The 14,633-nt window shown below is 44.7% G+C and overlaps 1 protein-coding gene across 2 annotated transcripts; it reads left to right on the top strand.

Moving 5' to 3' along the window:
- Positions 1-1,325: 1,325 nt before the first annotated feature.
- On the top strand, positions 1,326-4,440 carry LOC106562430 (nicotinamide riboside kinase 2). Of its 2 annotated transcripts, XM_014127317.2 has the most exons (8): positions 1,326-1,616; positions 2,115-2,205; positions 2,468-2,516; positions 2,694-2,880; positions 3,307-3,378; positions 3,517-3,623; positions 3,785-3,879; positions 4,135-4,440. In XM_014127317.2, the coding sequence occupies exons 1-7, from the start codon at positions 1,591-1,593 to the stop codon at positions 3,868-3,870; spliced, it is 618 nt and encodes a 205-aa protein (XP_013982792.1). In that variant the 5' UTR covers positions 1,326-1,590; the 3' UTR covers positions 3,871-3,879; positions 4,135-4,440. The 2 variants fall into 2 exon arrangements, with proteins under 2 accessions (XP_013982792.1, XP_045545322.1); XM_045689366.1 differs by lacking the exon at positions 2,468-2,516 and having other exon boundaries at positions 1,354-1,616.
- The last annotated feature ends 10,193 nt before the right edge of the window (positions 4,441-14,633 follow it).

Raw genomic sequence — 14,633 nt, forward strand, 5'->3', positions numbered from 1 at the left:
TTTAAAAATATATACTTGTGTATTGATTTTAAAGAAAGGCATTGATGTTTATGGTTAGGTACATTTTAGTTTAATACTAGCTAGCAACTTACCTTGGCTTCTTGCTGCCCTCGTGTAACAGGTAGTCAGCCTGCCATGCAGGCTCCTCGTGGAGTGCAATGTAAGGCAGGTGGATAGAGCGTTGGACTAGAAACCGGAAGGTTGCAAAAACAAATCCCCGAGGTGACAAGGTAAAAATCTGTTGTTCTGCCCCTGAACAAGGCAGTTAACCCCCGTTCCTAGGCCGTCATTGAAAATAAGAATGTGTTCTTAATTTGACTTGCCTAGTTAAATAAAGGTGTAACATTTTTTATTATTATTATAATAATTTTTTTAATTGGTGGCCAAAAATACCGATTACCGATTGTTATGAAAACTTGAAATCGGCCTAATTAATCGGCCATTTCGATTAATCGGTTGATCTCTAACAATGACCACAATGACCCAACACACGTCCCGGCTGTGTAAAGGCTATTTGACCAAGAAGGAGAGTTATGGAGTGCTGCATCAGATGACCTGGCCTCCACAATCACCTGACCTCAACCCAATTGAGATGGTTTGGGATGAGTTGGACCACAGAGTAAAGGAAAAGCAGCCAACAAGTGCTCAGCATATGTGGGAACTCCATCAAGACTGTTGGAAAAGCATTCCAGGTGAAGCTGGTTGAGAGAATGCCAATAGTGTGCAAAGCTGTCATCAAGGCAAAGGGTGGCTACTTTGAAGAATCTCAAATATAAAATATATTTCGATTTGTTTAACACTTTTTTTTTGTGTTACTACGCGATTCCATATGTGTTAGTTCACAGTTTTGATGTCTTAACTATTATTCTACAATATAGAAAAGTCAAATTAAAGAAACCCCCTTCAATGAGTAGGTGTGTCCAGACTTTTGACTGGTACTGTATAGAATATATGCAGCTCGTACATTGCATAACAGTCTCTCAGGAAATGTACACTGTGTACAATGGACACCTACTTTTATGTCACTCCTCAGTACAGACTGTCTATAAAACCGACTTATATCAGCAGAACAATTTATCGGATAAAGCTAATGACAAATACATAGCAAACCAATACAGACGATGGGGCAATTGGGAGGTGACAAAGAACGAACAAGTGTTTTATTTTTTTCCTTTTACAGACAACAACAAAATCTATTTTTTTTTTGCAATCAAGATTTATTTTAATTGGTTCTAGAAAAAAAGGTGGGCGGGGAAAGCGGGGGGTGAAGATTTCAACGCTTCCTGATTGGCTGTGGGTTTTTGTTTCCGCTGGGACTGAAGTGTTTATATAGCCAATCACCGTTGAACTGGCAGTAAGCGTAGTAGTGAGCCTAGCAGTTCATTTCTCTCTTGGTGGAAGCACACAGCGAAGTGACATCGTCCAACCTTTCACCATATTCTGAAACATGGAAGAATCAAGTAGTTGACGTTTACTGAACCTTCTCTTTTGAAGCTTTCTTCCGTCTGATCACTGAGTTCCTAGAGGGCTGACCGGTCCTGTTTTTTTGACGTTTTTTGCAAGTTTCCTGAACTTTCACTGTCTGACAAGATGAAGTACATTATCGGCATCGGCGGGTGAGTGTCTTGAAATACCGGTAATATAGCCTACTAGGCCGCAGCACGTGGGGCTGGGCGCGTTCCATAGGAATACCGCTTGTCCGTTCTCTTTCTGTCATCGTGGCGACTTTACAGCCCTTCCCTTTCCAGCAGTATATTTCCATTGTCTAATAAATACCCTAAATATGCTTCTGACATAGCCTCATCGCCCGGGAGCGAATACCAATATATTTATAACCCCTTCTGTCTGTGGCGAAGAGGTTAGTTTCCGGTTGTGATATGTAATACGTGTGCAGCCGTCATTGAAACGTTAATTCACTACAATAATGTTGCCAGCGTCGGGCGATTTAACGTTACAATGTTACCTGTGGCGCTAAAAGAATACAAACGTGTGTAATCGTTATCTGTCCCTCTGCCCACTAGTTGCCATTCATATGTAATGCCAGCGACGTTGTACAATACAGCGCCCTCACTCGTGGTGTTTCTTACCATATGTGATTGTGTATGTTTTTACAGCGTAACCAACGGGGGAAAGACCACCCTCACCAACAAACTGATGAAGAACCTTCCCAACAGTTGTGTGGTTCATCAGGATGACTTTTTCAAGGTGAGTCTCTTATGTGTGTATTACTATAGCTATTACTGTCGTTATTATGTTGGTCGTTATGCTAGTGATAGAGTAAACCCACATTGCACATGGGCTAGAGCTTTGAATCTATATTGATGTCATTGCTTGGATAGAAGAACTAGTATTTCCTTCAGTGTGTGTTGGGAGAGAGGCGTGAGGGAGGGTTGGCAGACCCTGAGAGGTGTTCATATGGCAGAATGTTAGAATGTACCTGGGTACATCTCATTCATGTATGTTTCAGCCACAAGATCAGATTGAAGTTGGTGAAGATGGCTTTAAGCAGTATGATGGTAAGACGGGTTCTTTCTGGAAGGGTTGGGGGGGGTGAGTCTGTGGGTGTGTAACACACTACTACTTAATACAATCATCATGCTTCTAAACCTAGAAGGCGGATTTTAGCTGTACATCGCTTCGTTTCTCACTGTCTCTCCTTTTATATGCCTTTTTCCTTTCCATCATCCCTCCAGTCATCACTGCCCTCGACATGGACGCCATGATGAGTACCATCTACGCCTGGCTTGACGACCCGGTGAAGTTTGAAAGGTCGCACGGCGTCAACAACACTTTGGATACCGAGATTCTCCCGGAGTCTGACCACAGGGATGAGGGAACTCACATCCTCATCGTGGAAGGATTCCTGCTTTACACCTACGGGTGAGAACTCTTGTCTCTCTCTCTCCTTCTTCCTCTCTTCCTGCTCCTCAACTCTGGGTGAGGAGGACAGAATGTGTTTCTGTGTCTCTCCTAGTAGAACACCATTAGTTCTAGATCTGGTTCATCTAGCAGCTTTGTAGTTATATGTAAAGTATAATACCACAGTAATATAGTAGTAGTAACACCAGTACACTTGGTCAATACTTTGACTATTTCCTCCTGTTTAACTAAGTAACAAGCATGTAAATTGAAAATGAAATGCTTTCACAGCTATGAGTGAAAAGCCTGTCTGGAGTGTCTGTTCTCTCCCTAAAACTCTGGGTGAGGTGCTGGTACATTCCACACAGGAGTGAGATGTACTTTCATCTCATTCTGTCAACTTATAAAACGTATAATATTTCCAATTCTGTTTGTGTGTTCCTGCAGACCTTTGATCGACGTACTGAACCAACGCTATTTTATTTCCATTCCATACGAAGTATGCAAAAAGAGGAGGTGGTAAGTTAAACACGGACATATCTACCTGAACATCCAGCTTTTGCTGCTTTACTGTTGTGAAGTAACCTTTCAGCTAATCCTGTGTGTGTGTCCTGTGTGTGTGTCCTGTGTGTGTGTGTGTGTGTGTCCTGTGTGCAGCTCAAGGAACTACAAGGTACCAGATCCCCCGGGTCTGTTTGATGGTCACGTCTGGCCCATGTACACCAAACACAAGCTCATCATGGAAACATTAGGAGTTGATATTGGTAAGTGTATGTGCACAGTATATCCATGCTCCCATTAAATCATTTTGTTTGTGATAAATGTGTAATGCTTCTGTCGGTGTGTGTGTGTACACGGCATATCGGTTCTCCTACTTGTGTAGTATCTGTTTTCATGTTACTAATTATTTGTGTGGTGTTTACAGTGCAGCTAGATGGAACTAAGTCAAAGGAACAGCTGTACAACGCTGTCTACGAAGACGTCCTGAACAACATCCAGAAGTGTCTGTAAGCAACAAAGGTACGTTTCCTTGCTGTCCCACACTCATTATTGTCCCCCTCATGTCAGCCTCAACCTTGAAAACATCACTACCTGTAGATACTAACAAATAGTTGTTTGTATGTAACTAAACATATCTTTGTGTGAGAGAATTTTGTTGTGTAAATAAACGTCTGAGTTTTCTTGTGTAAAACAACTAATACTTGTGCGTCTAAATATACTAGGTGTGTGTTGTATAAATCACAACTAATAGGTTTGTGTTCTGTGTTCTTCCAGGTCAGTCTATCGGCTAAGAGAAGGATATATCTGCCTGCAAGAGGAGAAGGAGAGGTGTGCCTTGCCTTAAACATTTCTACGTCATTCTGTCCTGCAGCTAGCAACACTCTTTCTACCAGCTGCTGCCACCGTGTCATTACTCTTTTCTAGTGTAAATTATTCCCTGGCATTATATGCAGGCATGGTTTTATATCCTCCATATTTATTGCTTTGTTACGAGCCACCAGTCAGTCACAGAGATGACAATAGAACAGAGGAGGGTTGCAGCTCAAAGCACAACACCAATAAACAATCCTCCTGCTAAAACACTGTACTCTGTTGTCTTCTATAACTGTTGGTTTCTACTGTATTAGTCAACCTGTTGGCATGAAGTACATCTGCATACCGTTGAAGTGGACCAGGATATGAAGGTTTCCTCCAGTTCTACTGGACATAATGGAGTTTAATCCCATGACTATTGCTCCAACAAGACATATGTTCACTTTATTTACTGTTGTATGACTTCTAGTTCTGCTTCCACCCTTCCATTGGCAGTGTGTGTACATCTGTCTCAGACACATCCCCAGCCAGCCAGGGCACAGCTAACTGCTCGTTGTGGTTTTCCCTTTTCAACACTTTGTCTTTTTCTTAAACACTGCAGCCTGAGGCGGGACACCACTAAACATAGGTCCCCGCGGTAACGCTCGCTATCTATCCCCCCGGCAACAGTTGGCACGGGTGATAGCAGGGTGTGATCACGAGACTACCCTGTGACCTTGACAACCACTAAGATCTGCTTCACTGGAAAATCAACTCTAAGTTCATGACATGTTGCTTCTTTTTTCTCTGAATTTAGCCATGCTGTACAGTATGCTTATTTCTACAGAGTTTTGACTTCATAGATGGTAGATTCTAGAACTTCCATGTAACAAACTGAACTCCAGGTAAAGACTGCTACACCACCAGCTCATGCTCTGTTGCTATTGGCTAGTCACGCTGGATTTGTTTGTTGACATTGCTGTCTCATTGGCAACAAGTAGCTCATTACATTTAGCAGATTCTAGACTAAAACACTGCTGTCCCAGGATAGCCTATATGTCAAGGTTGTTTTGTTACTGAAGGAACTTCAGCAACTCTTGGATGACAGTGTTACAACCAACCAAAACTATGGAAGAACGTTGTTTTGTTCAACAGATAATGACAGTAAAATATTCGATTTTGGCCAGATTTCCATGTGCAACTGTTCAGTGAAGACTACATTGTGTTTTGACACCATGGTACTCTCGGTCACTCTGCTTACTGAATTGAATCTGGTGGAGAAGCCTGGGATTCAAGGCTACATGTACAACGACATGCAGTATAAATGCCACACCTTCAGTCTAGTCAGTTTAGGGAGAAACAATAGGCTGGAATCCACACTGAATTACTCTGCTTCACTAATGAAATGGGGCAGCTCGGTTTGTATTCCACCAGGCCCTATGGAAAGAGGGCAAACTGACCTACAACTGGGAGAGGTCAAATAACTGTAGTTGTCTCTTCCATAGAGACCATGTTTGCATCCAAAATGGCAGACTTCCCTATATAGTGCAGTACTTTTGACCAGAGCCCTATGGCCCTGTCAAAACACATTTCAAGGAAACAGTGAATAAGTGAATAATAGGCCTATAAACTGAAATCTTTTAAATCAAATATTTTAGACAATGTGCTGTCTGCTATTTGATAAATGAAAACGTTGAACTTGAAATATAAGAACTTAGTAATGCCATAAAGATTTCCCCATAGGACACCTATGATAGGGGTATAGTAGAGGTGCTACCTTAAATTATTCAAATGATGCATTAGAAGTTGCTTACTGTACACATACTTTATATAAGGGGCATTTTGCAGATCACGTCCAGATACACATCACTTTCCTAGCTCTCTGCTAAATAGGACTATGTCCACATATGTCTTAAACATGTCCTTCATATGCACTCAATGTAAAGCATGTTTTCCCTGTAATGAGAATAAGATGTCAGAAGTATAAGTCATGTTACAGCGGAAGGAAAAGGCCCTCACCACCAACCCACATCAGAACCCTGAACCAGACAGAACGTCTTGGGCCATGGGGGCGTGAGTCAACATGCAGGGCGGATCGCTAGGCGAGTTGAGGCGAGGGGGTGGGTAATTTTCCAGGGAAGTTTTTTTTCTCTGTGGTTGTAGAGGCGTGTTAAGTAACACGTGCTGAGAAAATAGGACACAGCCCAATATGAGGACAAGCATTGGCCTCTTGCCCACTTTTCAAATTAATACAGTTCAGCTGTTTGTTTGTCTCTCCCATTGAATGTGCCCATACATTATGAGCATGCTTTGTCTCTATATGCACTGAGGAAGTAAGGAAATTACATGTACACACACATACAAACACATGTATATGCTCCGCACACAAGGTGACACAGCGCAGTGACAAGATCCACACACACGGCCTCCTTTAACACATTTGAACTTGCTATGTGTGTGAGTGTATGTTGGATGTCACCCTGAGCTCATCCAACAACACACACCACAATAACATAACTCCCCTCATACACTCCCCACGACACCACAATACAATAACCCAGGTGGGCACAAACACACACAATCATAACTCTGTCTCTGTTCCAGGTGCATTCTGCCACATTCACACCATTGTATCAATTATGCCATTACATTCACCTCAAACTGCAATTTAATTGAAGTTGCAACCTCTGAAAACAAAACTTGCTCATATCAGGAGAAAGTGGTTATTATATAATAATTAAACATGCTTTAGTTTCTTTGAAATTAATCTCTAACCAATCATCATCAATTGTGTTGAACTATTTGAAATACCAGAAAGCATGTAAGTACCAAAAGGCACATCATTTCTCAGTAAATACCAGGAGTTACCAGCTGAAACGGTGAACTAAGGTAAGGACAGTGTAACCTAACAGACACTGTGTCTCCTGGCGACCAGACAGAGCGTGTCTGAACAGGCAATGTCTGTCTGATGACATTCAGACAAACAGCTTCAGTGTGTGTTTGTGTGTAATGGATGGACAGAGAGCGTGCTCAGTCCCACTAGGACAGAGAGAGAAACATACTGTCCTGCAGCAGCTGCTGTGAGGGAGCCACTAGCACATGGAAACATCCACACTTTGTCAGTCTTGGTTTTCTCTCATTGTAATGTAAAGCTGTGGAAGTAGCCTACATGTGCATTGTACTGTATGTGTGTGTGTGTGTGTGTGTGTGTGTGCGTACGCGCGTGTGTGTGAGCAGTGTAGCGGTAAACAGTCGATCTTTTTGCAATCCTAACCACTCCAGGAATTTCCTAGATGCTATTTTAGCAGCTCACCGGAGCCACATGATTACGCTTTCCAAACCGACCCTGCAGGGGAGAGAATGAGCATGGCTACCAGAAAACCGACCCGGCAGGGGAGAGAATGAACATGGCTACCAGAAAACCGACCCGGCAGGGGAGAGAATGAGCATGGCTACCAGAAAACCGACCCGGCAGGGGAGAGAATGAGCATGGCTACCAGAAAACCGACCCGGCAGGGGAGAGAATGAACATGGCTACCAGAAAACCGACCCTGCAGGGGAGAGAATGAACATGCTACCAGAAAACCGACCCGGCAGGGGAGAGAATGAACATGCTACCAGAAAACCGACCCGGCAGGGGAGAGAATGAACATGGCTACCAACAAGCTGGATCAAGTGGATCCTGTGTCATTATAAGATCTCACAAGATCAAATGGGGAACGTGTGAATCTGTGATTTAATGATTGAGATAAATGATTAAATAAATAAAAGTAATGTGTATCATTTATGATGCAATATCCAGTATGTGTATTAAATGGTGTTACAGTAAAGGTCTTGAAGAAGACGTTACAGAATGTCATAATAACTGAATAGGCCATATCAACTGTTGGCACAGTTGTAATTTAGCAGTACATCTCCCTGTATCCTGCACACTGAAATGAATGTATCTGTCAATGCCAAGCCTTTCCACCGCAATCTACACTGCTGGGCTCAGTAAAACACACTTCAGATAACACCACACTTTAAATCCCTAACGCATACATTCACACACACAACCCACCACACGTACCCACACACTCACACAACCCACCACACGTACCCACACACTCACACAACCCACCACACGTACCCACACACTCACACAACCCACCACACGTACCCACACAGTCACACAACCCACCACACACTCACACAACCCACCACACGTACCCACACACTCACACAACCCACCACACGTACCCACACACTCACACAACCCACCACACGTACCCACACACTCACACAACCCACCACACATACCCACACACTCACACAACCCACCACACACTCACACAACCCACCACACGTACCCACACACTCACACAACCCACCACACGTACCCACACACTCACACAACCCACCACTCATACAGTATCCGGTACACTCCCACAACCCCCTACTCGTACCCCAGCATGATGTAACTTTAAAACGAGGTGGAAACGTTCTAGGTCAACGAGAAGACGTCACAGATAAAGAGGCCTTTCCTGTTACCGCACAATCTTCTAGAGATACATTAGAATAAGGCTCTCTGTGTATATGAGATAGAATACGCTGGGTGAGAGCGTCAGATAAGCAGTTATGGAAGAAGTGGTGCTCCTCTTTGGGAAAAAATGTAAATGTCTATAATTGCAGCGCTGCGGGGCTGGCTGCCCCAGAACGCCCCCTGACTACAAACTGCTCTGCACCTCTCTCTCATTCCCTTTCTTTCTTTTTCTCTCTCTGCCACTCTGTCTACTTACCTCTACAATCATAGAAAATAAAGTGCTATCTAGAACCTTAAAGGGTTCTTCAGCTGTCCCCATAGTACAACCCTTTGAAGAACCCTTTTAGGCTCCAGGTACAACAATTTTGGGTTCCTTGTAAAACCTTTTCCACAGAGGGTTCTACATGGAACCCAAAAGAGTTCTATGTGGAACAAAAAAGGGTTCTTCAAAGGGTTCTAGTCTACTCTATACAGATCAACCAAAACCCCTGGGCTGGGCTGGCTGTGGAGACCTGGAGTTATCTCAACCACACTGACCACTAACGGCCCAAGAGGTAGACATAGTGGATGTCACTCTCTCTCCTGTCTCTCCTTCACCACCTCTCCACTTTCTCTGTCTCTCTTTCTCTCCTCTCTATGTCTCTCTGTCTCTACCTCACACACTCTCTCTCCTCTGCCTCCCCTCTCTCTTCACTCCCCCCCTCTCCCCTGTCTGTTCTGAGGGAAGCAGCAGGATAAGCAGTAGTCAGTCTGTGGTCATCTCAGAAAGAGAATAAACAACAGTATAAATTCTAGTGGAGACTGGTGGCTAACTCTGCTCTACTGTTTAAGGTTTGGCTTAGACTGGAGAGTATCTACCCATATATTCACGTGCATGTATATCATATACTTATATGTCCACACACACACACACACACACACACACACACACACACACACACACACACACACACACACACACACACACACACACACACACACACACACCTCTTAAGGCCAGCCACTAGACCAGAACCCATCAGCATCTCTCCTTGGCTTCTGAGGTGACTGTGTATCTGCAGACACAACAGAAAGACATCCATCTGTCTGAAAAAATAAACTCTCTGATTCTCCCACAGTACACAACATTCTCCCTCTCTCCTCTCTTTTTCTCCCTCTCTCTCTCCTTCTCTGTTACCCAGCGTAGGGCAATAACAAGGGCAGGGCACATTGGTTTAATCAAATCATCCTTTCCCTCCACCACAGTAACCCAGCTCTTCAATGCGTCTCTCTCTGTGCGTAGGGCACATTGCTATATCTACCAATTTAACAGCAGTAGATCCCATCCCACTGAAACCAGGGTGATTTATAAAATCTGCTGTTTCTAATGGGCTTTTTACTGAAGCCTTGTTTTGAGGACTCACAGACGTTATTTTTGTGGGAAACAAAAAAAAAGAGCTTAAAATGAAGGCCGGTACAGCATGAGAGCTAGAGAGAGTTAACGCAGTACTAACTAATCCAGCTAACCAAACACTAACTGCAACCAAAGGCCAAGTCGAGGGTAAACCCAGCACTTGGCTAGCCAACCCAGGGCTGATATAGTAAAGGGTTAACCCAGAGTCTGGGTTGGTGGTAAAAGTCTATACCTCCTGGGGTTCACCATAGTCTGTGTTTGTGTGTTGCTGCTGAGATGTGAAACATACCAGGGCAGTAATTACACAGACAGGGACAACAACAACAAGATTGTTTATCACTGAGAAGAGAAGGCCTTTAGCCTAGAGAAGACAACAACTATGTAGGGAATAGCTTGCCATTTTGAGATGCAGACAACCCTTCACCTCTATAACAACACATCTCATTCACTTTTCATTGAGGAAAATTTGAATGACAGTTTCAGTTTACTTCCTAAATTGACTCAAATTAAATGCAATCTGACTTCTCCTCTTACAGTGAAGAGATATATAGTATTGTGTATGAGCTTTCTACGGGTACATTGACTGAAACATCTTTTTAACATTTAAAAAAGATATTACTCCATCTGTTGGGTCAGCCTGGGCAACTCAACTACCCACATTCCCCTTGTGCCCGTCTGGCCTGGTCATGGTTATATAAGACCATGCAGGCATTGGATGGGAGGAAAACTAGCCTCACTATTCCCTAAATAGTGCATTACTTTTAACCAGGGCCCATGGAGTAGTGCACAAAGAACCTGTCCGTGACCCCACTCACCCAGGGTGTCTCCGAGGGTGATGGGATATACAAAAACACATTTCTAATTCACACATGCATATAATACACACTAGTACATGTGTGAAATAGGACAAAAATAAACACCCACCAAAGAAGAAATAGGGTGCCATTTGGGATGCAGACTGACTCTGTCATGCCCTGCTCTGCTCTCTCGTCAAAACACCAGCAGAACCAGACATGTTTTCCAGATCCACCACACCACTATACCCAATATCCCAGGCATTGTCTCATCTCTGTCCTGGTCAAAACACACCAGCCTGGGAGGAAAGCTAGCCTCCCTATCTCAGCCCTGGTCTGTCCTGGTGAAGACACACCAGCCTGGGAGGAAAGCTAGCCTCCCTATCTCAGCCCTGGTCTGTCCTGGTGAAGACACACCAGCCTGGGAGGAAAGCTAGCCTCCCTCTCTCAGCCCTGCTCTGTTCTGGTCAAAACACACCAGCCTGGGAGGAAAGCTAGCCTCCCTCTCTCAGCACTGCTCTGCTCTGGTCAAAACACACCAGCCTGGGAGGAAAGCTAGCCTCCCTCTCTCAGCCCTGCTCTGCTCTGGTGAAGACACACCAGCCTGGGAGGAAAGCTAGCCTCCCTCTCTCAGCCCTGCTCTGCTCTGGTGAAGACACACCAGCCTGGGAGGAAAGCTAGCCTCCCTCTCTCAGCCCTGGTCTACTCTGGTGAAGACACACAAGCCTGGGATGGAAGGAAAACTCTCCTCACTCCGCTCTGGTCAAAACACCAGGAGAAAAGTTTTCCAGCTCCACCACACCACTACCCACTATACCAAGCAGAACGTCATATTATGGCTAGAGACAGGCAGTGTGGAATACTACCATGCCAACCAAATGGTAACATTACGTATGAGAGGAATAAGAACATGATGCAGTATCTATTAGTCCTGTTACTCTGGCCTCTGGCAGCCATATCCTGTTTAGGTGGTCCGTCCAGTGTGGTGTGGGGTCAGGTGGTGTGTGATGTGAGGCCCGGTGCTGAGTCGGACCGAGACGCAGCCTCCCACTCCTCACCATCCTGAATCACGGTTTACTCAGACACACACACACACACACACAGATGGATACAGTACACCACAATCCACAGCTGTGTGTCTGTGGAGTCGGCTGCAGCTGCGGCTACAGAGGAGAGGTTTGTTTTTCCTCCCAACGGACACAATTCTAAATACAGAGACAAGAACCATGGCAGGAGAGAATGAGATGAGGGGGACAGGAGAAAAGGAGGAAAGAACACTCCCCACCCCAACCAGGGTCTGTCTGGTCCCTCAATACACCCCAACCAGGGGCTGTCTGGTCCCTCAACACACCCCAACCAGGGTCTGTCTGGTCCCTCAACACTCCCCACCCCAACCAGGGGCTGTCTGGTCCCTCAACACACCCCAACCAGGGGCTGTCTGGTCCCTCAACACACCCCAACCAGGGGCTGTCTGGTCCCTCAACACACCCCAACCAGGGGCTGTCTGGTCCCTCAACACACCCCAACCTGGGGCTGTCTGGTCCCTCAATACACCCCAACCAGGGGCTGTCTGGTCCCTCAACACACCCCAACCAGGGGCTGTCTGGTCCCTCAACACTCCCCACCCCAACCAGGGGCTGTCTGGTCCCTCAACACACCCCAACCAGGGGCTGTCTGGTCCCTCAACACTCCCCACCCCAACCAGGGTCTGTCTGGTCCCTCAACACTCCCCACCCCAACCAGGGGCTGTCTGGTCCCTCAACACTCCCCACCCCAACTGTTCAACCAAACATACAGACCAAGTGTCCTGGTTAATAAGACAAAAACAACATCCTTCTTGTGTAGCAGACTCTAAATTGCAATATGCAGTTTAGTTTATTATGCAATAAACAACAGCATCTAAAGCATGTGGAACAGACAGAAACTCAACTGTTGAAAGTTGTAAGTAAACAGTTTAAATTTACTACCACATACAAACTCTCGTTATCTTAGTTTAGGAATAATGTTGTTGTTGTTGTCTTACCACGGAAAACTGGATACCCATTTGGATTGAATAGTGCCCAAAGTGTGATCTCACTCAGTGTAGTTCCTGCCCCAGACAGAGGGGGCGGTGGGGAGGAGGAGCAGGGCCGGTTTTGTAGGCGTTTCCTGTCATAGACGTAAAAATAAGACGTAATAAAAGTGAGGCGTAAAAATAGCTTTTTATGTCTGCGGCTGCAGGAGGTGCGGTCGACACGAGGGTGTCTTGAGGTGGCCAGGAATTAAACCTTGTTTTTGTCAACAAACTCTACCAGTTTTCTCAAGTCGCCAGTCTCTAATATTAGCTCCTCTGTCAGGAAGTAACAAATGGTATAATACAAACTGTTCCCAGGTCATTTCAGTGTCATAGGTAATGCCTGGAAAAACCCAGATCACGGTAATAGATACTAGATACATAGAGGTGAATAATAACTTTTAAGTCGATTTTTTACTTAGTCATGCAATGATGTCAATGGGCCATCAAGTGAAAATTCGACTTCAATGGAAGTTAGGATTTGCCCCAAAGTTAGATACATCTCTGTACATCATGAAGAAGTGATATACACGTTGAATTTTCAGCTCCATACGAAGCTGAGGAATCATCTACTGTTAGCAGAGGAACTGCAGGAGGGGCAGACTGCTGTTGGCTACTAAAATGGCAATAAAAAAAGAAAATAGCTTATATCAATCAATGGGACTGGGGTAACTACAACTTACTGTCAAAGACAACTACAGAGCCTCCAACTTGAAGTTGGAAGTCACCCCATACACTGACCTAGGGTCTGTTTTGTGTTTTAACCCTAAAGGGAAAATGACATGGGAAAAGGACAGAATGAGAGATAACTGGTCCTAGAACTGTGACTAGGCAGATGTTGTCAGAGCTGAATGCCTTCATACTAAGAGGTGTCTGCTGCCATCTAGTGGACTGTGTTCAGATAACAGCTGTAAAAACCAACAGCATACTAGTCTGTATCACACCTTTTACAATACACGTTCACACACTCATACACACCACACACACACACTCTCTCTCTCTCTCAATCTTTGTTTCAGAGATTTTATTTTTCATTCCAAATGATTTCCTAAGAATTGAAATTTTACATCAGGGACTGCATCATCAGGGACTGCATCATCGGGGACTGCATCATCGGGTGCTGCATCATCGGGGACTGCATCATCGGGGACTGCATCATCGGGGACTGCATCATCAGGGACTGCATCATGAAGCTCCAAGTGACAATGCATCAATTATCTTCATTACAAAGTTTATCAGAGAGAGAGGGAGAGCGAGAGAGAAAGAGAGAGAGAGAGAGGGAGACAGACAGAAAGAGAGAGACAGAAAGAGAGACAGAAAGAGAGACAGAGAGAGAGACAGAGAGAGAGAGAGGGAGACAGAGAGAGAGAGGGAAAATGAGAGAGAGAGAAAGAGAGATAGACCGGGCAGAGAGAGAGAGAGGGAGAGATATAGAGATAGAGTGGGGTTAATAAGTATAACAAACATGTTAATTTTAGTTAACCAGAATGTGATGATAGGTTACATTCACTAACCTGGCTGTGCCTGATGCTATGTTGGGGTGACACCAAGTGGGACATGACACTAACACAGATACACTGAGTGTACAAAACATTAAGGACACCTGCTCTTTCCATGACATAGACTGATCAGGTGAATCCAGGTGAAAGCTATGATCCCTTATTGATGTCACCTGTTAAATCCACTTCAATCAGTGTAGATGAAGGGGAGGACACAGGA

The sequence above is a fragment of the Salmo salar genome, chromosome ssa11 (genome assembly GCF_905237065.1).
Source record: "Salmo salar chromosome ssa11, Ssal_v3.1, whole genome shotgun sequence".
Classification (NCBI taxonomy): Eukaryota; Metazoa; Chordata; class Actinopteri; order Salmoniformes; family Salmonidae; genus Salmo; species Salmo salar.